Source organism: Megalops cyprinoides, chromosome 4, assembly GCF_013368585.1.
Source record: "Megalops cyprinoides isolate fMegCyp1 chromosome 4, fMegCyp1.pri, whole genome shotgun sequence".
Lineage (NCBI taxonomy): Eukaryota > Metazoa > Chordata > Actinopteri > Elopiformes > Megalopidae > Megalops > Megalops cyprinoides.
The window spans coordinates 6,597,530-6,619,043 of record NC_050586.1 but is presented as its reverse complement, the minus strand read 5'-3'; the positions used below and the strand labels follow the sequence as shown (position 1 = coordinate 6,619,043).

The following is a 21,514-nucleotide window of genomic DNA, read 5'->3' as shown; positions in this document are numbered from 1 at the left end:
AAAACATCTCATATTTGAATAGTGAAATACTTCAAACCATCTTGAGGCAAGAAAGTAGGGCCAATTTCCATGTGGTTGAAAAAGTCAGTACTTCTCAGAAATAAATGATCAAATCTCAGCTTATGTATAAGGAGAAATGGAAATGAAATGCTGTGTACTCGGAACAGGATGCAGGTAAACAAATGATCTTCTTTGCATGTCTGTGCAGGACGATCTGGCCAGTGAAATCTTTTGAACATCAAACAGATATTTACTCTCTCCTGTGTGCTTTCACCACCTGAGTTGACAATTTGCTGAGGCACGGTCATCTACCGAAAATCATTTCATATTGTTATTGCCAAAACACCTACCCACAGTCAAATGACGATGAGAGGAAAATTAAAACAATTCTACAAAATGCTAATGCACAAAAAAATCACATGAAAACTATATACCAATGCATGTCACCAGATAACTGCAAAGAAGAGGGATGCACCTTGCAGGGAAACACTGGAAAGACAGACACTAAAATGGAGGAAATTACCATCAAAAACAAGGACTGTCCAGCAGATGAGCGACTCCATTTTGGTTTAAATATATTTTGATATGGTCTGGCTGCTATTAAACACATGGCTGGCATTGTGTTACTTACATGCATAGATGACGCCTCTCTCCAGGGAAACATGCATTTTTGATGTAACCTCCCTTTTCATAGTTCACTCTTATTTACTGAAGCAACACAGGTTACAACAAGGCTACAACAGCAGTTCCTTACCTGGGAATCAAACCTGTTACCTTTGGCATACAAGCACAGCTCATTAGCCACTATACTGTACCACGCCATCGTGCAGTTGACATGGAGCTAGGCCTCATAGGCGAAGCTAAAACATCCTAAAGTACTGGGAGGGAGATGACAGGCCTGGACATTGGGGTATTGTGGGAAACAGTGGAAGCCCCTAAGAGGGTCCTGATGGCAGCTGTGGAGGTATATTACAGTTTTTAGCATCACAGTTGTTAACAGATGCTCTTGTCCACAGCAGCTTGCATAGCTTACAATTTTACATGTTATCCATTTACACAGTTGATTATTTATTGAGACAATTTAGGTAAAATACCCTGCCCAAGAGTACAACAGCAGCGTCCAGACAAGGAATTGAACCAGCAGCATTTGATTTACAAGCCCTATTGAAACAGACTAAGCACTGAGCTATGGAGAGTCAGACAGTGTGCCTGAACAGAAGAGAGTTCCTTCCCGATGTCAAAATGAATGCCTGTCAATCAATGTCAAATGCGAAGCATTAATGAGACAGTGAAATGTTTAGAGAGAAGGATCCAAAGTGAAAAGCAGTGTGCTATGGGGGCACAAACTGTGAGTGAAATTTGATCGAGGGCAGTATCTATTTTTATCGTTCTGGAGGAAGAACATGGTGAAAGGCTGAAAGGATAGAATCTTCAAATTCTGAAGGCAGAAGCCGTATTGCAGGGTTTATGTCTTAAATATCAACTCTCCACACAATGTCTGTTTAATGAGTGTTTTACATATCTGCTAGACAATAATGGCTTTCGTGATTTTACATAACTATAACTCATTTGTGTTTTCAAATTCAAATTTCCAAAAATATCATCCACTCAAAGCAATTAGAATGGTCTCTCATGTAAATGTGGCTAGGAATATGTCACTCGCCTATTGGCATTTGCATGGGCAGAGCAGCCATGCTCTCTATAAGACGGCATATGGTTTTCATTTTGTAGAGCGTCGTTAAAGAATACTGTGGTGTCTTTTTCTGTCCCGGGGGTTTGCTATGGATTCTAACTTGCATGTTGTTGAGTTGTGTGGCACGGGTATTGTGGTGGCAGCAGGAATCGCGTGCAATGTTTTCAATCTGGCCGTGACTGTCGCACACCAGCTAAAGGTGGGAATTTTTCAGACCGTGGGCCTCATCATCTTCTGCATCTCCCTCAGCAACGTGCTTCTGGAGATCTCCATGTTTGGTATGGTGGTCATGCTGTGGTTGACGACGCCTTGCTGGACAGGGGAATTGCTGCTTCTCAAAGTCGCCATCGCCACCTGGATACAGAGCAGCAGCATGAGCTTCTGGTCCATCGCCTGGCTGAGCGTGTTCTACTGCGTGAAGGTTGTCCGAGTCTCCGGCACTCTCCTCGTCAAACTCAAGAGGAACATCTCCTCGCTCATCAACGCGGCCCTCATGCTGACCCCTCTGTGCTCATTCCTGATGTCCGCCCCCTTGCTCCTCCTTCAGGCACCGCCATTCAACGGCACGGCCGCTCAAGAGAACAAAAACTCCACCTGCCTCATTAGAAGACCCGTCTTTCCCTCCTGGGTTGAGGAAGACGTCTACGTCCTTTGCCTGTTGTGCTTTCTGTGCCCTGTCCCTCTCATGGTCATGCTGCCAACCTCCCTCAGGCTGGTGGTCCATCTGTGCCAGCACACCCAGGCCATGAGGAGGAACGAGACCGGATTCCAGAGCGCCGACTCCTACCTGCTGGTGTGCAAGCTGACCGTGTCCCTGGTGGCAGTCTACAAGACCACGCTGGCCATCTTCTCCTTTTTCTTCATCGACCAAATGTTCACGAGATACCTCCAGTACAATTTCATTTCACTGAGTTGCTCTTTCTATTGCATAGTGACAGGAATTCTTTTGACAGTGTCCAACAGGTATCTGAAAGAGAAGCTCCAGGTTCTGTTCTGCTGGAGAAACCCCCCCAAAGCTGTTCCCTCCACCCAGAGTGGGGACACAGGACTGGTCTGACACAAGCTTGCAGTTTGTTTCAGGATCTCCCCTTTTGTGAGCCTGTATGATCAGGCATCACCTGTAGTGGAAATATCAAAGAACAGCTGCTGTTCTGACATTTTATTATTGTAATGCTGCACTGAATCTCTGTAGATTTAATCTTCTTTTGAAAAAAAAAAAAAATCAATCCCATCATTTGGCACTTTGATATTTCTATAACATGACCTAAGTCTAATAAATGAACAAATATTTCAAGACAGGTATCTGAATATTTGGATTAATCAACTTCAGTTCTCAATCTCATAAGCAGCCAGTAATGCATTTTAACCTTGTTTGGAACTTCAGATTTGAGAGAACATAGTACCTTTAGGAAATAATATAGTACATGTATGGTAGACAAGCTACTACAAATATAGATGAATCTCGTATTTAATAGAAAAATTTGACCCATGATTCACTTTTTCAATTACAATATTACATGCACTACATACTATACATAACATTTCACCGTTTATGCGTCTGGAATAAAAAACATTTGTATTTGACATGATGCCAATCTCTTGCCTCATTTAAAACTATATTGATATGTAGACTTTTGTGGCAATTTAATAAAATCAATCTTTACCATTTTAAAATTTAAATGAATAAAAAAAAAAAAAAACCCACATGGTATCCTTTCGGATTCTATATCTGGGTGGATGGCTTAAATAGAGCCAAGACTGAAACTGTATTTCTTTGGATTGTACTGAGAAGTAAAATTTTGTTTTTGAAAAATGGAATTGCATCATTTATCATTGTGTCCCTAAGTATGCTGCCTGGGGACCGAGGCAAAGTGTGAATAGGTGAATTTTGGGTGGACAGTGGAAGATCATACGCTTATTCGGGGGTAGCAGTGTGACAGAGCTAAGGAGCAGGGCTCATAGCTGAAAGGTTGCAGGTTGCAGATTCCCTGCTGGGCCACTGCTGCTGTAACCTGGGCAAGGTACCCAACCCACAATTACTTCAGTAAATATCCAGCTGCATAAATGGATGAAACTAACCTATGTAAGTCTCTCTGGATGAGAGCATCTGGTAAATAACGATAATGTACTATAATGGACCAGAATTGTACCAGAATATAATGCTGTAGAACAGAGAAAGGGCCTTGAGCTTTTAGACCAGGTTACCTGTCCACACATGCTGTGGAATAGTAACATGTAGTTGTAGTAAAACTAAAAGTGAAAGTTTTCAATCATAAACATATCTCCTAGCCATAGTTATCTTTAAATAAAACCACAACAGCCACTCATGGAAAATATTTTACAAAAAATAGTATTGACTCCAAAACAAGGTCTCTTTCCTCACAACATAACATTTCCAGATGATTTTGACTTTTGTTGCTGTTAGAGAAGCTTATTTGTTTTGAACAAATTTTTTCATTATTCAAAAAAAAAAAAAAAATTAAAGTCATACAAATTGACTATAAATCAAAGGAACTGTGATAGAGCTGGCCGATGTTCTTCAGTCTACACATAAAATAACAGAAGGAGTAATACTTACCAAAATCAGTAATTTATTTAAAAACCCAAACAAAGAAAAAACCCAAGGCACTCAGCCCCATGTACAAATAGCAGCACAGACAAACTGAGCCTCTCCCTGCCCTGCAGCCACACCTGTATTTAGTAAGGCCTCAATCAGTCAGGTGTGGCTCGTTATCCAATCAGCTGGTTCCCTTACAACTTGCCAACAGGTGCACATAATTAACCAATTATTGACACACAATTGACAATGAGTGGCTCAATTAACAATTTACAATTAGCATCTAGTCCTTAGGGCTGCGTTTCTCAAACCTCTCCTGGTGGCCCACTGTCCTGCGTATCTTCTACCTATCCTTGCTGCTTGATTAAATCAGGTGTGCTCAGCTAATCAAAAGTGCCACTGATGAGTTCAGTCAGGTAGGTAGAGCAAGAATAGACAGAAGAAGGACAGTGGATTGAGAAACACTGCCCTAGGGAGAGGTGGTGAAGGCTCTCCTTCACAGGAACCTTCAAATGCGTTGTTTACATTTCATTTATTGGCATTTGACTCTACCTAAAATGCTACCCCCTTCACAGTTCCTCAGACCCTGCAACTCCCCTGGTCAGCAAAACTATGGTGGAAGATGGAATTGCAAGCATAGCGAGGACAGTGTCTTTCAAAGCCAGCTGAGAACATGTAGATATGCTGCTGTATGTAGATGTTGGGAGATACCAACACTTGGCTTTGAAGTGGACTGGAAGTGGAGCTGCTCAGATGACCATGGTGATGCTCATTGGTGCCTGGCAACCGCGAGGTTCCCTCTCTGAACTGGCTTCACTTCATAAATTAAAGCTGAATATAAGAGGCAATGCAGCATTCATACACAATAAAACACATCGATCCCTCACCCCCAGCAGCACCTTAATACATTTTCAAGATGACCTAACATATTAATGATCAAACCAAGAATGTCAATGCCTTATACAGTAACTACAGCAGTTGTGTAAATACTCACTATTATCTGCACCAACATGTGTAAACAAACATCCCAAGCAATAACACCAACACATGATTTTCAGGTAAATATTTAAATGCACTCTTTCACATAATTACACATTGCCTGTGTGAAAACTTTACCCACACAAAAATATCTACAAGACTAAACAGCTGTACTAATCTGTACTAAAGTTTCCTATTAGCAAAATGACTACAGGCCTAACCAATTCCTTGGGACCTGACCACGATAACAATTCAGGTGTGCGGCCTGAATACGGCACAGTGCATACATTACATTATTAGCATTTAGCAAACACTCTCATCCAGAGCGACGTACATAGATTACAATTTTTACATGTTACCCATTTATACAGCTGGATATTTACGGAGGCGATTCTGGGTAAGGTACCTTGGCTCAAGGGTACAGCAGCATTGCCCCAGTGGCGAACTGATTTCGGTTATGAATCTTGCTCCTTACGCTATGCTACACTGCCGCCCTGCCACTTATTAGGCTAGATGCTGAAGTTTCTGAGCTAAGGGAACTCTACTGTCAAACAGCCTCTTCCATTCAGGGCCAAAAGTTGACACTCAGAACAGATGGCACCTAAGTCACAATTTTCCATACAGGCAGGACCACAATGTCAACAGTGTCTGTGCTTTTCATATTGTCAGTGTACCGTAGAGACTGTCGTGTCATCCTGCTGTAGACTCTGATTTCAGTAATATAAATAAATGAATAAATAAATAAGCAGACTAAGTTACAGCCCATTGCGATTTCACGTCTCAATTTAAGTTTGTGCCTCATGAACTTGGGAAAATGCCCAACTTGTGTCCAGATATTTGCATGGAGCTAACCTCTGTGTGTCTTGCAGCCCTAGTGCCAGGTGTAGGACTGGACATTCATCACCTTGCTCATATTTAAACTATGGATTTTGGAGTAGGTACCACTGAGCTGTGTTGCACGGCTGCACTGTTCGCAACAGGGATCCTGTGGAATGTCTTCAACCTGACCATCAGCGTCCTGCACTGGCTGAAGGCTGGGCAGCCTGTGGACCACATCATCTCCTGTATCTCCATCAGCAACGTGCTGCTGGAGCTCTCCATGTTCACTTTTCTGGTCCTGTTATGGGCAGACGTCATGTTTTCCGAGGAATATTTCCCCATCTTCAAGGTTATGACTTTTATCTGGATACACTCAAACAACATGAGCTTCTGGTCCGTCGCATGGCTAAGCGTGTTCTACTATGTGAAGGTGGTCGGAACCTCCGGCGCTCTCTTCGTCAGACTGAGGAGGAACATCTCCTCGCTCGTCAACGCGGCCCTCTGGCTGACCGTCCTCTGCTCGTTTTTGGTGTGTTTCCCCCTCCTTTTCCTTCAGCTGCCTTCTTTCAACGGTACTGCTAACAACGACACCCAACATTCAATCAGCGACAACCAGATCCTTCACTTTCCCCACTGGATCGACAACAACGTCTACGTTATCATCCTTATGTGCGTCCTCTGCCTTGTCCCCCTGCTGGTCATGGTCCCCTGCTCCCTCAGGCTGGTGGTCCATCTGTGCCAGCACACCCAGGCAATGAGGAGGAACGAGACTGGATTCCAGAGCGCCGACTCCTACCTGCTGGTGTGCAAGCTGACCGTGTGCCTGCTGGTGGTCTACATGTCAACAGTGAGCGTTGTTTTGGCTTTTCTTATCGGGTGGTCCCCAGGCAAGTTTAAATTTGTCGTGTACGTTTGGAGTTTGTCCTTTTTCTGCCTGGCAACTAGTGTTCTTCTGACGTTTTCAAACAAGCAGACGAAAGAGAAGATTTTGTCTCTTTGTTGCTGCTGGAGAGCTGCTCGGAATTCTCCAGATTCTCGGGAGGTTCGGTCTGAGACAGTAGCAGCACAGAATTAAGCATAAGTCGCCACTGAGACCACTTATGTTATACTACTTTTTAAACTCTTTACACAACAATTTGTGCAAATCTTCTGTATGAAAATCCAAAGATAGTGTCAAGAGACGTAAATATGTTTTTCTGGTCACATTTTTGTTTTCAGCTGATAAACTTTCTGAGCTAAAAAATTAAGGTCTGACAGGTGGCGGTTTAAATATTTTTGTTGTTAAGGTTTTTCTTTTCTGTTTCTTGGAATCTATGTTTCTTAGAATATGTGTCCTTACATAACCCTTCACAAGAGTGTCTGATTTCTTTCAGATTTTAACATTTGTTGGCAAAAGACTGTAATGAGACTGATGTGTGCAAAATACTGTCCTTTACCCTAGGTACAAGGTTACACCCAAGATACCTGCAAAATGTGTGTTTTTTTTTTAAATGCAAATACTCAAAGCATGCAGTCCTTCATGTTACATTTGACACAGTCATCACGTATGAATGGGAGATGGGAGCTAATTGTTGGAGATGGCTATAGTTCTCCAGCCAAATCCAAACATGTTAACTATGGTCACTAATACCATTGCCCCTAGTGACTAATTCAATTTTCATAAGAAGATCCTTGGATTCTTGCTTTTCAACATTCACTTGTTGAAATATTAGTCAACCATTATGTCTTAATTGTACTCTTGACCATACTTCACCCCCCCCCCCCAGTCCTTTGTCTTGGTCTTGTGATTGACTGGAAGCTTTATGTAACTTGAAAATTTTTCTCCGGGTTTTGAATCAACTGTCAATCTTTGTAATTGGAATTAGACTGATTGACAGCTGGGTAAGATGAAATAAAAATATCTGTCCTAAGAGAGAACAGATATCAAGCATTATTCTATTGCAAAGTCTGGTCTGTATGCCTATGACAGAACTGGAACAAGCAGAAAATGTTTAATGTTTAATAATCCCTTGCCTTGCGCTGCTGTGAATAACCATTTAATCTTACTTGGCACCTTCAGGTAATCATTATATCTCCTTTCCATTCCCAAGGCAATGCTGTCTGCATGCTTAACACTTTGATGTGTTACGAAAATAAAGAAAAAATATGTAGGAACTTGAATATGCTTATCCATTCAAGTTACTCTAATCACATAAGTGGAAAAGTACTTAGTGTGCTTCAAGGGTTTAGAAATTGATAACCAGCAGTGCTCTTTGGAGACAGGGGTGGAAGAGTTAACCATTTTGTTTTATCCAAATTATGCCTTGTGCTTTGCATTATTAAGTTATCCTTAAGTAAGGTCCTGCCACTTTCTCCAAAGTAACATGTAAGCATGTATACAGCAGCTTGGCTGAACCCTAATGAAAGAAATTTGGTATTTAACATTAATCTTTTGGCTCTACATGATTTAAGATCAAACTGACATTAAGGGGTAGCTCCCCCCAGGCCCAGTAAACCCAAATAGGACATAAACAATGATATTTCCTGCTCTGCATCTTTACTGTATGTGACTGGCACTCAAAGGAAGGTGAAATAAAAGGGAAATAGTACATTTTTAACCTTTGTAATGAGATTTTTGCGGTGGACAACCCCATAGTCGCAAATTGGCAGGAGTTGGCTTGAAAGCACCTTTATCCTGATCGACTCACATAGTTACATACAGGAGTGTAGACCTCTGTCTTAACAAGGATACAATACAGTATTTATAGCTAAGCAAGGATACAATGCTTCAGAATAGATCTAAGAATTCACTTTGATTCAGTGTAATACGACTCAGTCTGATACATTTTGATACAATATGATTCAATATACCCTTAAAATTATTCTGTGCTTTTAAGGAAATGTAGAGTATCTACATTTTAGTTCATTATATGCCATGGACATAGCACTCAAGATAACAAGATAGCTAGGACTATTAAGCTTTCGTTCAACCTAAATTGCTGAATTAACATGGATAAAAATAAATTTAAAAAAAGCAATGGTATGCATTGCTTTTCACATCCAATGAGGACACAGCAATATTGTTGTGTTTGTTTCAATGTATCAATATGAATCGATATATGATTACAGCAATGTTTACATATGCTGATGTTGTTTATTTATCTGTTGACGTAGCTGAATGTTTTATGGAAGCAGTTCAGGTTCTGTGCCTTAACTAAGCATACAACGGCAGCACATTTGGAATTTGAACCCGAGTTACCTAGCTAGCTAATCACAAACACATTATAGCTGCAGACAGTTTGATTCAAGTCAATTTATTTCAGTGTAACGCATGGAAAAAAATAACACAAATGTTATGAGTCAAAACATAACGTTGTGTGAGCTACATGGATGTTGTGACTATGGAAGTAATTTTGAGCCACATCAACATAACAGCCATTGCCACATCCCATACAAAAAATAAGACATTGAGAATATATTTTAAAGAATATATTTTTGAGTTCAATCAGTATATTGAAAGTATTGCCATTTTGGTATATTTCAATACATTTCATCTTTGCATTATTATATGTTAAATATATTTGCTATATATTCTTGGTCTGAACAACATATTTGCATTAGTGTGGCATAGTGGTAAGGAGCGGGGCTTGTAACCACAAGGTTGCTGGTTTAATTCCCTGCCGGGGCACTGCTGTTGGACCCCTGACCAAGGTACTTAATCCACAGTTGCCTCATTAAATATCCAGCTATATAGATGGATAAAACTGTAACCTATCTGGATAAAAGTGTCTGATAATGTAATGTAATAATGGTGATAGTGCAATGTAATATTTTGTAATATGTGACAAAATATTTCATTTTCATACGGAATTTTTACATAGCGAGATAGATGGAGGGACGGAGGGAGGGGGGAGCTCAGCCCGTCAGTTGAACAGTTTCTGGATCCTGGGTTTGAGGAACTCCAGCATGCCGTTGTCTTTGAAGGTCTGGGGCAGGTTGCCCACGTTCATGATGACGTCGTGAGCCTCATCAAAGAGAGCCGTACCCAGCTCCTTCTTCACGCGCTCCCTCCAGGCACTCAGGTTCGGTCTGTCTTTGAACACGTCCACGCCAACGCCGACGGGCTGCAACGCACCCAGAGAGAGTAACAAATGCGCCTCGTTCTCTCACACACATACACACACACACACACACAGACACACACACACACACACACACACATAAACACACGCACACACACTTACACACACACACACACACATAAACACACAGACACACACACACACACACACACATAAACACACACTCACACACACAACCTGACAGACACGCACACAGTGACAGTAACAAACACAATTTCTGTATCTATCAAGCCCTGAGAGCTAAAAGCTGTCTTAGGACATCATGCTCACGCGCAGGAAAGCCTACAGTGCAGTGTGGTCTGTTCTAACAACCCATTACACACTTTTCACATTAGCATCACCCTAGAACCCATTTTTTCAATGTCTCCTGCATTTTTATCTTTGTCTGACTCCCAAAACTATCTTTCTTTTCTGCCTGAAATATCCCTGCTACATAGCCCTGTGTCACATGACCTATCCCTGTGTCACATGATCAGTGTTCACTGAGCCGTGCTGTACCTGCATGACTTCCACAATGGCCACCAGGTCGGCCAGGGAGATCTGATCTCCAGCCACAAAAGGCCTGTCCTGCAGGAACTTGTCTTCGAAGAGCTTCAGAGACATATTGAGATCTTCCATGGCAGAGTCCATTTTCTCCTTGGGTACCTCTGCCCCAGTGAGGATGGGAATCATGGCCTGATAAAGCACTGTGTTACTCAATATCTACTCAAACACACACACAGCATAGCACAACTGACTTAAAACACACTTGGCTGGCTGTTCCTTTTTTTGTTTGCTATCTTGTGCAATGAGCCTTCCATATCTGCAATCAAATGGATCGATAAGATTGGGTAATGTGTCCTCTGATATAACAAACTGTGTTATCATAACTACTGAACATTAATTTAACTGTCTGGCATTTGAATACCTCCACATTGACAATAATGTATCCAGTGTTTTACCAATATTTGCTGAAATGTTTTTAGCCAGTGGCCAACCATAATCTACTAGTGACATATTTAATCCTTATGTTTCCACAAACAATAAGTGGCTTCTCATATAAGTATTAACACTGGCTCATCCTTGTTTCCAAACACTGAAACAAGATTTTATATTTACTGTATACTGAGCACATATATTAGATTACATTATAAAGCAGTAGATTACACATTCCGCAGTACGTAAACACATATCTGAACATAAATGTGCATGGTAATTTGCTCAAGACAAAAAAAAAACCTGTGGCACAAATTCCACTGGTGTCTGCTGTTATGAAAGCAAACTAAAGCAGGAAAACAAAACAAACACATAGAGAGCAAAAACTTCACACAAAGAAATACCTTACCTTGAACCAAAAGACCTTTGAACCATGAGTCCTCAGTGCTGAGTGCTGCCACGCCAGATACTCATTCACACGGGCACGTCTCTGTAGGTCAGCTGGGTACCAATGGTCCGGGGTCTTGAACTTCTCAGCCATGTATTTGAGGATTGCAACGCTACAAAACAAGAGAGTCATGTGAATTACAACGGCTTTCATAACTGCCATGATAAAATTCTTAATCTGTGTGTTTCCACACACCTCTCAGTGAGAATGAAATCTCCGTCTTTCATCACAGGGACTTTTCTCATGATGCTGATCTTGCCAAACTCCTCGCCATACTGCTCTCCTGAAGGGGAAAGTAGAGTTTAACATTACCTATGACGCTCTGCCTTCATCTGCTCCAAGCAAGACAAAGTCAAACAGAACTGAAAACAGGGGACTGGGGGAGTTCACATCTGTCTCAGATCCTGCACCGCTTAGAATCACACACAGTTTCAAGTAGACATATGACGTTTCATAGACATAATCCACAAGTTCACATTTATGGCTATGACTGAAAATATGTACAAGTATGTGTCTTGCTCTGCCTCATTCCCTGTGTTGCAGATTAAACAAGAGTTTAATCGTGTTTGACAGCTGGCTTCCAAACTCTGTTGAAGCAAACATATACATGGCATTGGTTGATATGCCATACATCAAAGCATTCTAATTATGATCGGGTCAATCCTAATCAGAGGAAACAAATAATCTATTTACAGAGAATCAATTTACAGAGAAAAAGTGCTATATGTCAGATGGAACTGTGGGTAATGCCGTCCAAGAACAAAAGTTCCAAATCAGAAAGGGTGACTTGTAAAACAGTTCCGAAATCTATAACCTCTTAGATACAAATTGAAAGCATTACACAGGCCCCACCAGGGAATGGCCTGACCCACTGAACCATATAAACCACAGGTCATGAGGTTATCAGGCCTGTCCACTCATTACTGATGGCAAAGGGACCACAGGATGGAAAACAGACACGCACTGATGAACTTGCTCACCCTGTTTAGACGCCGCACGAGCCAATCAAACGGGGCCATTCCATAATGATGATGTCATCCATTACATACCACACTCGCACGCGAAGGATTAAGAAAACGTTTTAAACGTTTTTAAGTGGCCCATTGCACAACATAATTAAGATCTTTTAAAACGATTCCTTTTAAAAACTGACTGCCCATATTTCCCTTCCGCAGACTCAGCTATGCAATACAACCTTCCGAAGTTTAAAGTTCACATCTGCCTGTTTTAGACCAACATTGGCAGAGTTATCTAATGTAGGTAATGATTATAAACCACAGTTATGAGTTTAAAATGTTGCATTAACTTGCGTTTTGAGGTGAATTAAAATGTAATTTACACTCCTCTCTCCCTTGAGGTAAAATGAGAACACTGCCAGGTCCCCCCTCACACACATACATGTTAGCTACGCGAAAATTTCTGCCTAGAAAAATTCTACATATGTTTAGATTTCAAGTTAGGAGGGAAGGAAATTGTTAACATGCATGATTTACATATCTTTAAGTATCTGGTAGCATCCAACAACTGAATAAACTAAACTGAGTGTAAAGTACTACTCACGACATCATATTCATCTACTGTAGTTTAAAATCTAAATGTACTGTATGCTGCGAGAATGTCGTGCGTATTGCGGTGTTGTGCGCAGTTCTAGCCAGTAATTACGCTTTTGAAGAAACAACTTAATTGAAACGTGCAGATTAGTGTGATTATCGTGTTGTCGATGTGCTCGTGGTAAAATATAGTCTACGTGTAAAGTATAGCCCGTCTGATACGATTTCCCTCTTAAAAATAATTGTGCAAATTCATACTAAGAAATATAAGCCTTTATTGAACTTTTATAATGAATATTGCTGACAATTATTTTGATCCCTAAACCGTATGAATCCTTGCAATTCAATCCCGCCTTCCTGGGTGCAATACAAATTTCAACTCGGACTGGCGTCAACTTCGGCCAACAACAACTTGAACTGCTGAGAAGTTCTGTGGACGAAAGGTTATTCTCTATACAGCTTCACCAACTAAATGCTTTTAAGGCGTATATACTGTATCTGTTTGTTTTACCAAACAAAGCTCGCAAGCAAAATGCATAATAACTGTGCAGCCCAGCGTTTCTTATGGTTGCTTACCTGCAGCTAGGTGGATTTTCTTGAATTCAAACGCAATGTTGTTTTTCTTGGCGAATATGAAGACGGACCGACATGGTTGAGAGTGCAGGTCAAGGAACAGTTCGAGCGGCATTTTGGAGCAGAAGTTGCACGCACAACTTGAACAGACGGAAAGATCAACTTGGCTCGTATCTGCTGTTTATGATCCTATACTCAGGAAAAGCCCCTCCTTCCAAAATGTAGATTAAATATTGACTTTTTGTGCATGCAACCGTTGTCAGTAGGTCTGACGTTTCATTAGCTGATGGACATATTAACTTGGTTGCAGAATTCATGAGAATTTTTAAAGAAATGCCCACACTGATTTCACCACGCACATTTGCACGGAAAAACAATTTCGTTCGCTGATCAGGAAAGAACAGCTTCGGTGTTCCAGCTGTTGAGAAGAGACAGTCATTTCTGTAGTTTAAAATGTTGCTTCTGTGTGAATTACAGGATGGTAGGCCTAAGGAATGTGATGAGAAGCTTGGTCAAAGAAAGGAAAGTTCCTGGATGTATCTTCTATGATAAGGTGGTTGGTCAAGGATGAGAGATTTACTGGATGTATATTTTTCTTCTGTAATGGAAAAACTGCCCTTTTCTATCATGTAATGAGCAATTTTGAGTGCATCTAGAAGGAATAACTATGTTTCATTTTAGTTCCATGCCTACCTAGGTGCGTGATTCCATTGTGATATATAAGACAACATTGTAATCTGCTTTGGAGAGAGTCATCTGATTTGTGTAGTCTGGTGTGTCTCCCAAGTGTTCCCAAAACATACATTTTCTTTTAACTCAAGGGTCTGACAGTTTGTTCCACAGTACAAGGAATGTGGGATATTACTCAACACCTTATGTGTTCTACAGTTAAAGGACAAGTACTCCAGAACATCTGTTCTTCATAATTCAGTGATAAATAGCTGACTATTTGTGAAGCCACCATTCCCTGAAATTTAAGGGATCGTGATATTTGAGAAAGCACATACAGTAACAGTTAACATTTCCAGCACAGCTGTATGGAACTAGTCCTTTCAAACAAAGCAACTAATTAATGATGCTAATGAGATCAAGACAAATACCATGAAATCATACTAAGAACAATGAAAATAAGCTCTGATTTTAGCACGGTGCATTAATGCATAAACCACTTGTCTGAAATTTATGATCAAACTAAGGTACAATTAATTCAAGTTAATTCAGTGGTGGAGGAAAAATAAGGCCTACTTTCAATCAGACTCCCATGCTTTTTGAGAAAAGAATTTAAACAAGAATGTTTTTTCATACTTTCAAACTATATTTGGTTAATTTCAGTGACCATCAAACCCAATATGTTGTAGAAAGAGTCACTGCTACATACTCCTAACTCAATGCACATTGTGTTTATACTGAGTAGGTGCCAAAGTCATTATTGACAATACCACCGTTCAAGCCTAGTCCTGAAGGTCTGTTCCTGAAACTCTTTCATAAAGCAAACCGCAGAAATTACAGTAGCGGCACACTTCCTGTTATAGAGGACAAGATGTGGTGTATGAGTTCTAACAGATTCACTAGTTTTTTCTAAGATTAGACTGGTCTTCAACTGAAAAAGAATCCTTATGAAGTTGAATCTGTGGACAGGTGTTACCTTTTTTTTGAAAATTTTATTTCACAACAATATATTACAGATTTCATATCAAGAATCTACAAATTAACAGGAACCTGTCATTACAACAGATGGAGTTTTTGGTTTACAATCAAGAGCATGTCTTAAAACGTTCAGCATTATTTAATGGTGATGTCTTCTGTGACAATCTTTATCAAACCAACAATGTCACACCTACAATGAAAAAAAAATGCAATTAGTGCTGTAAAATGACCAATTACTCACTCTGCTACCAATAATTAATTAAAGTAATCAATACAAGTAAAAGGCATTAAATGTTCAGCTGTAGCTCCTGCGTCACCCTGTTATCAGCATGATATCCTGTGTGCTTGTGCAATGCAATCCTCCAACATACTTGCACCCAGCGAACGTTTTTTTCCACACTACCAACAGTATTAAGTGTATGTGTGGATACACATATGTGTATGTGTATCCCCCGCTGATGTCATCTGAATAACTCATGGGCACCTGATGAGCCACTAGAGGGTGCTATTCAGCTGTGTGACAAAAGAGACCCTCATTTAACTAACTAACTGGAGCCAGTCGTGTTCAACCAGTGCAGACCCCTGGTCATTGTTAGAAAATGGCCCAGACTCAAAATGACAATGTCTTGAGCTGTAGGACTCAGCCTGCCTTAGCCAGCTGAGCCGCTCAAGTGCCTCTGTTATTGGTGTTTTAACCCTTTCGCATGTGACTTATTTTACGCTATGCAGCGTGCGTGCCACATTACATGGTTCGTTACATTTTCATTAGCGTTATTAAGCTTCTCGTAGTTTTCACCGCTGCATTTGCTATACTAACATAGTAACATTAAATCACTGTTTCCTCAAGGCTAACGTTAGCTAGAATTTTTCCAATTTAGTCACACCAGTTTGACCGTACGTGCAAAAGGGTTAATGTAGAATTCAGCTGGAATTTGATCGGCCATATGTTGTTCCTGAGCGTCACTAAAGTAGTCTTTAGTGTTACATGGAGTACTAATTGACACGCTCAGCAGTGATCAGAACAAACGGAGAACCTTACCATTTGAGTACTTGCACTGCTTGAGGGCTTCATTGAAGCTCTCACACAGGTGGAGGTCATTCTGGGTGGTAGCGCAGTCCAGGAACTGCCTCACCTGGTAGAGGCAGGGGTCTGTGGAAGCTTCCTGGGGAGGGGGTGGGCACCAAAGCAACATCAGTCTCTGATCCTGTCGCCTGTAACCCACCATCTGTCACCTGTCCCTATACCAATCGGCTCTGAATTTTCTCTTCGTTTCAGTACAGGAGACCCTTGAAGTTTCCATAGGATATATTGTATAGTTTCCCTGTGAAAGTGCAAATCCAAAACTACAGTCTGTATCAATAAAGATTTATTCTTAAATAAAGATTATTATTATTATTATTATTATTATTATTATTAATACATTTATTTATATCAGGGACCATGTACAAAATACATTAATCTCAAAAAACAGGAAAGATGCTTTGTACCAGATTTAGCTACTAGCTAATTTCCATCTGTAGTCCCTGGGCAGGATTTGATCCTGACACAATACAACCACATTTTCAGTTTAAAAATGCAATAAACACGTTATGAATAAATATATATGTTTATATAATAATGCTATAATGCATGTGTAATGGGTCAAATAAATGCAGGAGACGCTGAGATGGCATTTTGTGGGCTGGGAGCAAAGGAGAAAAGTCAGAAACAAGGTCTGCAACCTGTCTTTGAAAACCTGAAATGGTGAATCACAGATCTGCAGTTGGCAAGGGTCACCTGCATAAGCTGTACCTGTGTCCTCAAGACCCATCATGGTGCTGTTCATATTTTAACACACATAATGATAATGAATTTAATATATGTAGCATCGTTCATCCCTTTAAGCAGAGTTCAGACTGCTGTTTTAGTGAAGATGGTGGGGGTAGCTCACCTAAGTCATTGCTAATGTGTACAGCACCCATGTGGGTGAAATATAGGATGCTAAAACAGGATGCTAAAGCTTCTTACTACATATCTATGCTTTCCTGCTAAAAAACACAACACCAGAAATTGGTTCTAAACTAAAACTAAACTCCTCTTCTGCTGACAGTAAATCTACAGCAAAGAAGGAGAGTGCTTTTGAGAGTCCAGGACGCAGCGGGACCACATAATCCAAGCAAGACTGGAAAGTACTCGACTTAATGCGCACTCTGCTTTGCGAACATGTTCTGGACAATTGTGTAATCACCTCTCAGGCTGTTACCTCATTTACCACACAACCAAGACAGTGCTGTCTGTTAGGTAACCCAGGAACTCAGAGTTCTTGTAGATCCATTCTGATGTTGTTTTTGGATTCAGTCACCATTTGTCCTCAGCTTCAGCTCACAGTAAAAAAATAACAGTGTTACTTTCTTTCTATACAACCAGAGTTCTGCAAGTTCTGCAATCACCAAATTGAGGACATTATGTTCTTATGAGAAAAAAGGAATGCTTCAGTATCCTTTCTGTGTTATACGGTAGGGAAAAAAATCCAGGCCTTTGTCTTTTGATCAAAACCTGCCAACAGATACCATGTATCCATGGCAACTCCATCCAACTCCCAACACCTCCATCCCACTCCCACGCCATCCTATTCTATACCTCCCGACTGGCCTCACCTGATATGCAGGTTTGGGTGACTCAGGGGTGCTGGTGCTACCTTCACTGAGAGCCCCAGTGATGGCATGGCCTAGCACATGCCCCACGGTGGAGCCGGCGGCCACACCGGCTGCCGTGCTGGCCATCTGCACCATGAGGCCTGGCTCTTTGGGCTGGACTGGGGCAGGTGGCAGGGCTGCAGGCGTGGAGTGAGCTGGGGCAGAGGAGTGAGAGGGGTTTGGGTGGCTGGAACACACCAACATCAAGATCACAGCAATTACAAGTCAGGGAAATAGCAGTGGCTCACAATAAAACACTGTACTAGGACTGTGAATCAACTGAGGGTTTGTGTGTGCAGGGTTTTTTTTTTTTTTTTGCTATTAAATGAGATTCCTGATAAACCTGTAAACACAAAGCAAATTTAGGAACATTGTTATATAACACATTTTAATAACAGAAAATAATTGTTTTCAGATAAAACCCCATATGGTAATTTTAATTTGCTAAATTAATTTCAGTTGAAGAATAATTAATACAAAGTTATTTTTATTATTTCATCATCGCTGTTCGCTAGTTAAATCTGTCTCCTGACTTTTTGCATCATGCAATTCGGTTCATCAAAATTATGAAGTGGGCTACACAATGGGCTAGTTTAATTAATTTCCATCTCTACTGGAAACTGCCCAAAAAAATGAAAACAGATTCATAAGCAGGTAATGCGCATATATTGCACTGGCAGCCTAGTGAATCTAAATTGACGGAGTGCAAATGGGAAAAAATACTTATTTACCTTGCTGCTGGAGAGGGTCTGCGGCTTCCTCGTGCCATTCCGTTAGCCGTTTGTTAACCTGCCGCGGGAAACCTATGAAATGTAGCTGAACACGGGCTTTGGAAACAGGTTTATCGTCACCGTTGTCCTGACGCTATACGACTGGCCATTAAACACAAACGTGTGATTGACCTTATCCAAAAAGATCATCCGACGGCGCAAACACGTCAGCAGCGCATGTTTTTTCTCTTATGTATCACGCACTTTTGTGGCAAGACGTTAACATTATATTTTCCAATGATTTAGTTATTGTTGTGTAGAATGACGTCATAATTCGTCCTTCTTGGTCTAAAATAATTTCAAGCGAATAAATTGTTAACATTCAAAGGTAACAAAAACATTCCAGACGTTTCCACAACCAACGTCAGCACCGTCCAGAGCAATGGGATTAGAGACTGACAGGACACGATTAGGAATTAATTTAAAGTCGGCTGTCTGAACGGAGAGAGATCACCTCGGCGCACTTATTCAGAACTAACCAGACGACACGCATTCTAAATTTCCTCCCATCCTGCTTTTTTCAGTAACTAACTTGATCACATGGAAATATTTTTTAACCGTGGTAATGTACTTCGGTGCATTAAGTTGTAAAGCAGGAAATCCTCGAGTCAAAATGACAATTACACGCGTTTTCGGTTACTACCACCACTTGGTGGCGCTTAGAGAACGCCACATTATACTAAAATTGGCGCGTGAACTTGATGTAGAAACGTTTGCGGGTTCATGTAAAAACCCACAAGATGCACGATACAAATTGCATTCATTTATAGGTCGTTGTGTTTTGGCTTTTGGTTGTGCTGTTTTCTGTTTGTTTAGGTTGACACATGCAAGCGCATTCAAAAGACAAACTTCTTTTTAAACTGTCAAGCCGGATGCTCAAAAACAGTTTTGCGGCTTTCACAGTAGATTTACAGTTTTTTTAGTTTAAATCAGCATTTTTCAAGTGAGCCTTGACTTAATAAACAAACAGCTGGAAACAAACCCTTAAGACATAATAGACAACATTTACTTTAATTGCACTTTGACACTAGGCTCTAGTCGTTGAAATGTTTTATTACTGTAAAATGTATTCACTGTTCAGTCTGTAACACTGGTTGTTACGGCAGGTTGTCATATGTTCCGATGTAGTACTGGTTTTCATTTGGCCTTGTTATATGCACTTTGTATCTTGGCTTTGTAAATTGATCTGGATAATGGTGTCAGCCACATCAATCACGGTGAGATGTACAGTATGTCAATATATTGCATGTGCACAACTGATTTTGCACATGCAATACACTGACATACTGTACATCTCACCGTGATTGTCAAAGTGCACGACCACCAAAAAACTACAACAACAAAAACAAACAAAAAAATTTTTCAGGCCTATTTTCCACAGCAGAGAGTGTTCTTTGTGCACGACAAAAAGAAAGAAAGAAAAAACATGTGCATGAAAATATCTGAGAGACAGACCCATTCCAACAGTGAACAACAGTGTCAGTGAACATCCTTCTTACATTGTACATCACAGTAATGTCACTTGTGACATGGATGGTGAAGTGTAGCAGCACACTCTATGCCAATCCGCCAATTGGCATAGCTGTTTTTAAAGAGCTTATAAGGGTCTTATGTAGCTTGCATGTAGGACTAGTCCTGTGATATCCTATGGTGTCATGGTGTAGTGGAGAGGAGAAGGGTTCCTCACTGAAAGGTTGCTGGATCGATTCCCTGCTGGGACACTGCTGCTGTACCCTTGGGCACAGAACTTAACCTGAGCAAATTTTCAGCTGTATAAATGGAAAAAAAAAACTGTGACCTATGTAGGGCGCTCTGGATAAGGACGTCTGCTAAATGACAGCAACGTGGTGTATTCCTCGAAGCTGGTACCAGAATTAGAGAGATGATAATGCGACATACAGGCTTCTCCAGAGAAAGAGGATACCTGGAGCATGTTCCAGGAAACACTTTACAACTTGTGGCTGGCAAGAGGAAGTAAAAAAAAAAACCTTTAGAGCTGTTCAGATGAAATATGCTTGACAGGCAGTCACAAATGTTTGCCTTTCCTGAAATAATAATAGTCAGAGGACTGTTCCCTGTGTGTGCGTGCCATTGTCTTCCCATTAAGACTCCCCAAGAGCAGAGGCATTCCCATGTAAGCAGACAGATTTATTTCACTGTGGGAGATTCTTTGACCTCGACCATTGTCTCTTTTCCGAGCTGTCTGTAATTATGAAACAGAGCAATTACGGGGATGGACAATCAAAGCCCTGCTCTGGTTTTGCCCAGGGGAGAATGTGGGGGAAATGCAGGCACCGTGGAACTGCATGGAAATTTGTGCCCAAAGTGATTTTGTGGTTTATGGTTAGCATTCCCAAAGAGAGATGACTCAATGGGAAGTCCTTTCGAGTTTGGAGCCGGGTTGCAACGGCAAAAGAAGGGGGCTGATGTGAGCTGCTTGGTTGAGTGGTTTAGCCTGGCCTGACACTGTTGCTCATTCAGCTCGAATGGATGCACTTCTAATCTGTTGTGCTGGAGGTCACTCTGGATAAGAGCGTTAGCTAAATGAATGTGATTTAATGTAATGTCATGTAATGAGTGGTCCAAAGAAATAAACATATGGGCCATCATTTCTGTTAAAGATCACATCCTGCTTGTTTGAACAATCATGTTATTGCCTTGGTCGAACAAAAGCATTCAAAGTTGTCTCTGCAAAGGCAATGGAGTACTTCTGTTGAAGATTTTCAGAAAATGCACCAAGTGCAAGGCAAAGAACAGCCTCACACAA

At 40.9% G+C, this 21,514-nt stretch overlaps 4 protein-coding genes across 4 annotated transcripts; 2 read left to right on the top strand and 2 right to left on the bottom strand.

Moving 5' to 3' along the window:
- Positions 1–1,781: 1,781 nt before the first annotated feature.
- On the top strand, positions 1,782–2,750 carry LOC118776066 (taste receptor type 2 member 40-like). Its single transcript, XM_036526141.1, has one exon. It carries the CDS (start codon positions 1,782–1,784, stop codon positions 2,748–2,750), a length of 969 nt encoding a protein of 322 aa, XP_036382034.1.
- A 3,400-nt stretch (positions 2,751–6,150) lies between these two features.
- Positions 6,151–7,122, top strand: LOC118776065 (taste receptor type 2 member 40-like). Its single transcript, XM_036526140.1, has one exon. It carries the CDS (start codon positions 6,151–6,153, stop codon positions 7,120–7,122), a length of 972 nt encoding a protein of 323 aa, XP_036382033.1.
- Positions 7,123–9,825: 2,703 nt separating this feature from the next.
- gstt1a (glutathione S-transferase theta 1a) lies at positions 9,826–13,800 on the bottom strand. Its single transcript, XM_036527083.1, has 5 exons — positions 13,658–13,800; positions 11,727–11,814; positions 11,493–11,643; positions 10,667–10,843; positions 9,826–10,150 (listed from the first exon to the last, which is right to left on the bottom strand). Exons 1-5 carry the CDS (start codon positions 13,767–13,769, stop codon positions 9,950–9,952), a joined length of 729 nt encoding a protein of 242 aa, XP_036382976.1. The 5' UTR covers positions 13,770–13,800; the 3' UTR covers positions 9,826–9,949.
- Positions 13,801–15,806: 2,006 nt separating this feature from the next.
- Positions 15,807–18,867, bottom strand: LOC118776064 (coiled-coil-helix-coiled-coil-helix domain-containing protein 10, mitochondrial-like). Its single transcript, XM_036526138.1, has 4 exons — positions 18,709–18,867; positions 17,939–18,164; positions 16,341–16,464; positions 15,807–15,814 (listed from the first exon to the last, which is right to left on the bottom strand). The coding sequence occupies exons 1-4, from the start codon at positions 18,744–18,746 to the stop codon at positions 15,807–15,809; spliced, it is 396 nt and encodes a 131-aa protein (XP_036382031.1). The 5' UTR covers positions 18,747–18,867.
- Between the last annotated feature and the right edge of the window lie 2,647 nt (positions 18,868–21,514).

What these genes read in the sequence shown, in the direction of transcription:
- LOC118776066 (XM_036526141.1), top strand. Translation starts at nt 1,782, where the DNA reads ATGGATTCTAACTTGCATGTTGTTGAGTTGTGTGGCACGGGTATTGTG.
- LOC118776065 (XM_036526140.1), top strand. Translation starts at nt 6,151, where the DNA reads ATGGATTTTGGAGTAGGTACCACTGAGCTGTGTTGCACGGCTGCACTG.
- gstt1a (XM_036527083.1), bottom strand. Translation starts at nt 13,769, where the DNA reads ATGCCGCTCGAACTGTTCCTTGACCTGCACTCTCAACCATGTCGGTCC. An exon ending in GAAAATCCACCTAGCTGCAG is followed by an intron (nt 11,815 to 13,657) that starts GTAAGCAACCAT and finishes TTTCCCCTTCAG; the next exon opens with GAGAGCAGTATGGCGAGGAG. An exon ending in CAAAGGTCTTTTGGTTCAAG is followed by an intron (nt 10,844 to 11,492) that starts GTAAGGTATTTC and finishes GTGCTTTATCAG; the next exon opens with GCCATGATTCCCATCCTCAC.
- LOC118776064 (XM_036526138.1), bottom strand. Translation starts at nt 18,746, where the DNA reads ATGGCACGAGGAAGCCGCAGACCCTCTCCAGCAGCAAG. An exon ending in AGACCCTCTCCAGCAGCAAG is followed by an intron (nt 18,165 to 18,708) that starts GTAAATAAGTAT and finishes GGTGTGTTCCAG; the next exon opens with CCACCCAAACCCCTCTCACT. An exon ending in CACCCAAACCTGCATATCAG is followed by an intron (nt 16,465 to 17,938) that starts GTGAGGCCAGTC and finishes CCCCCTCCCCAG; the next exon opens with GAAGCTTCCACAGACCCCTG.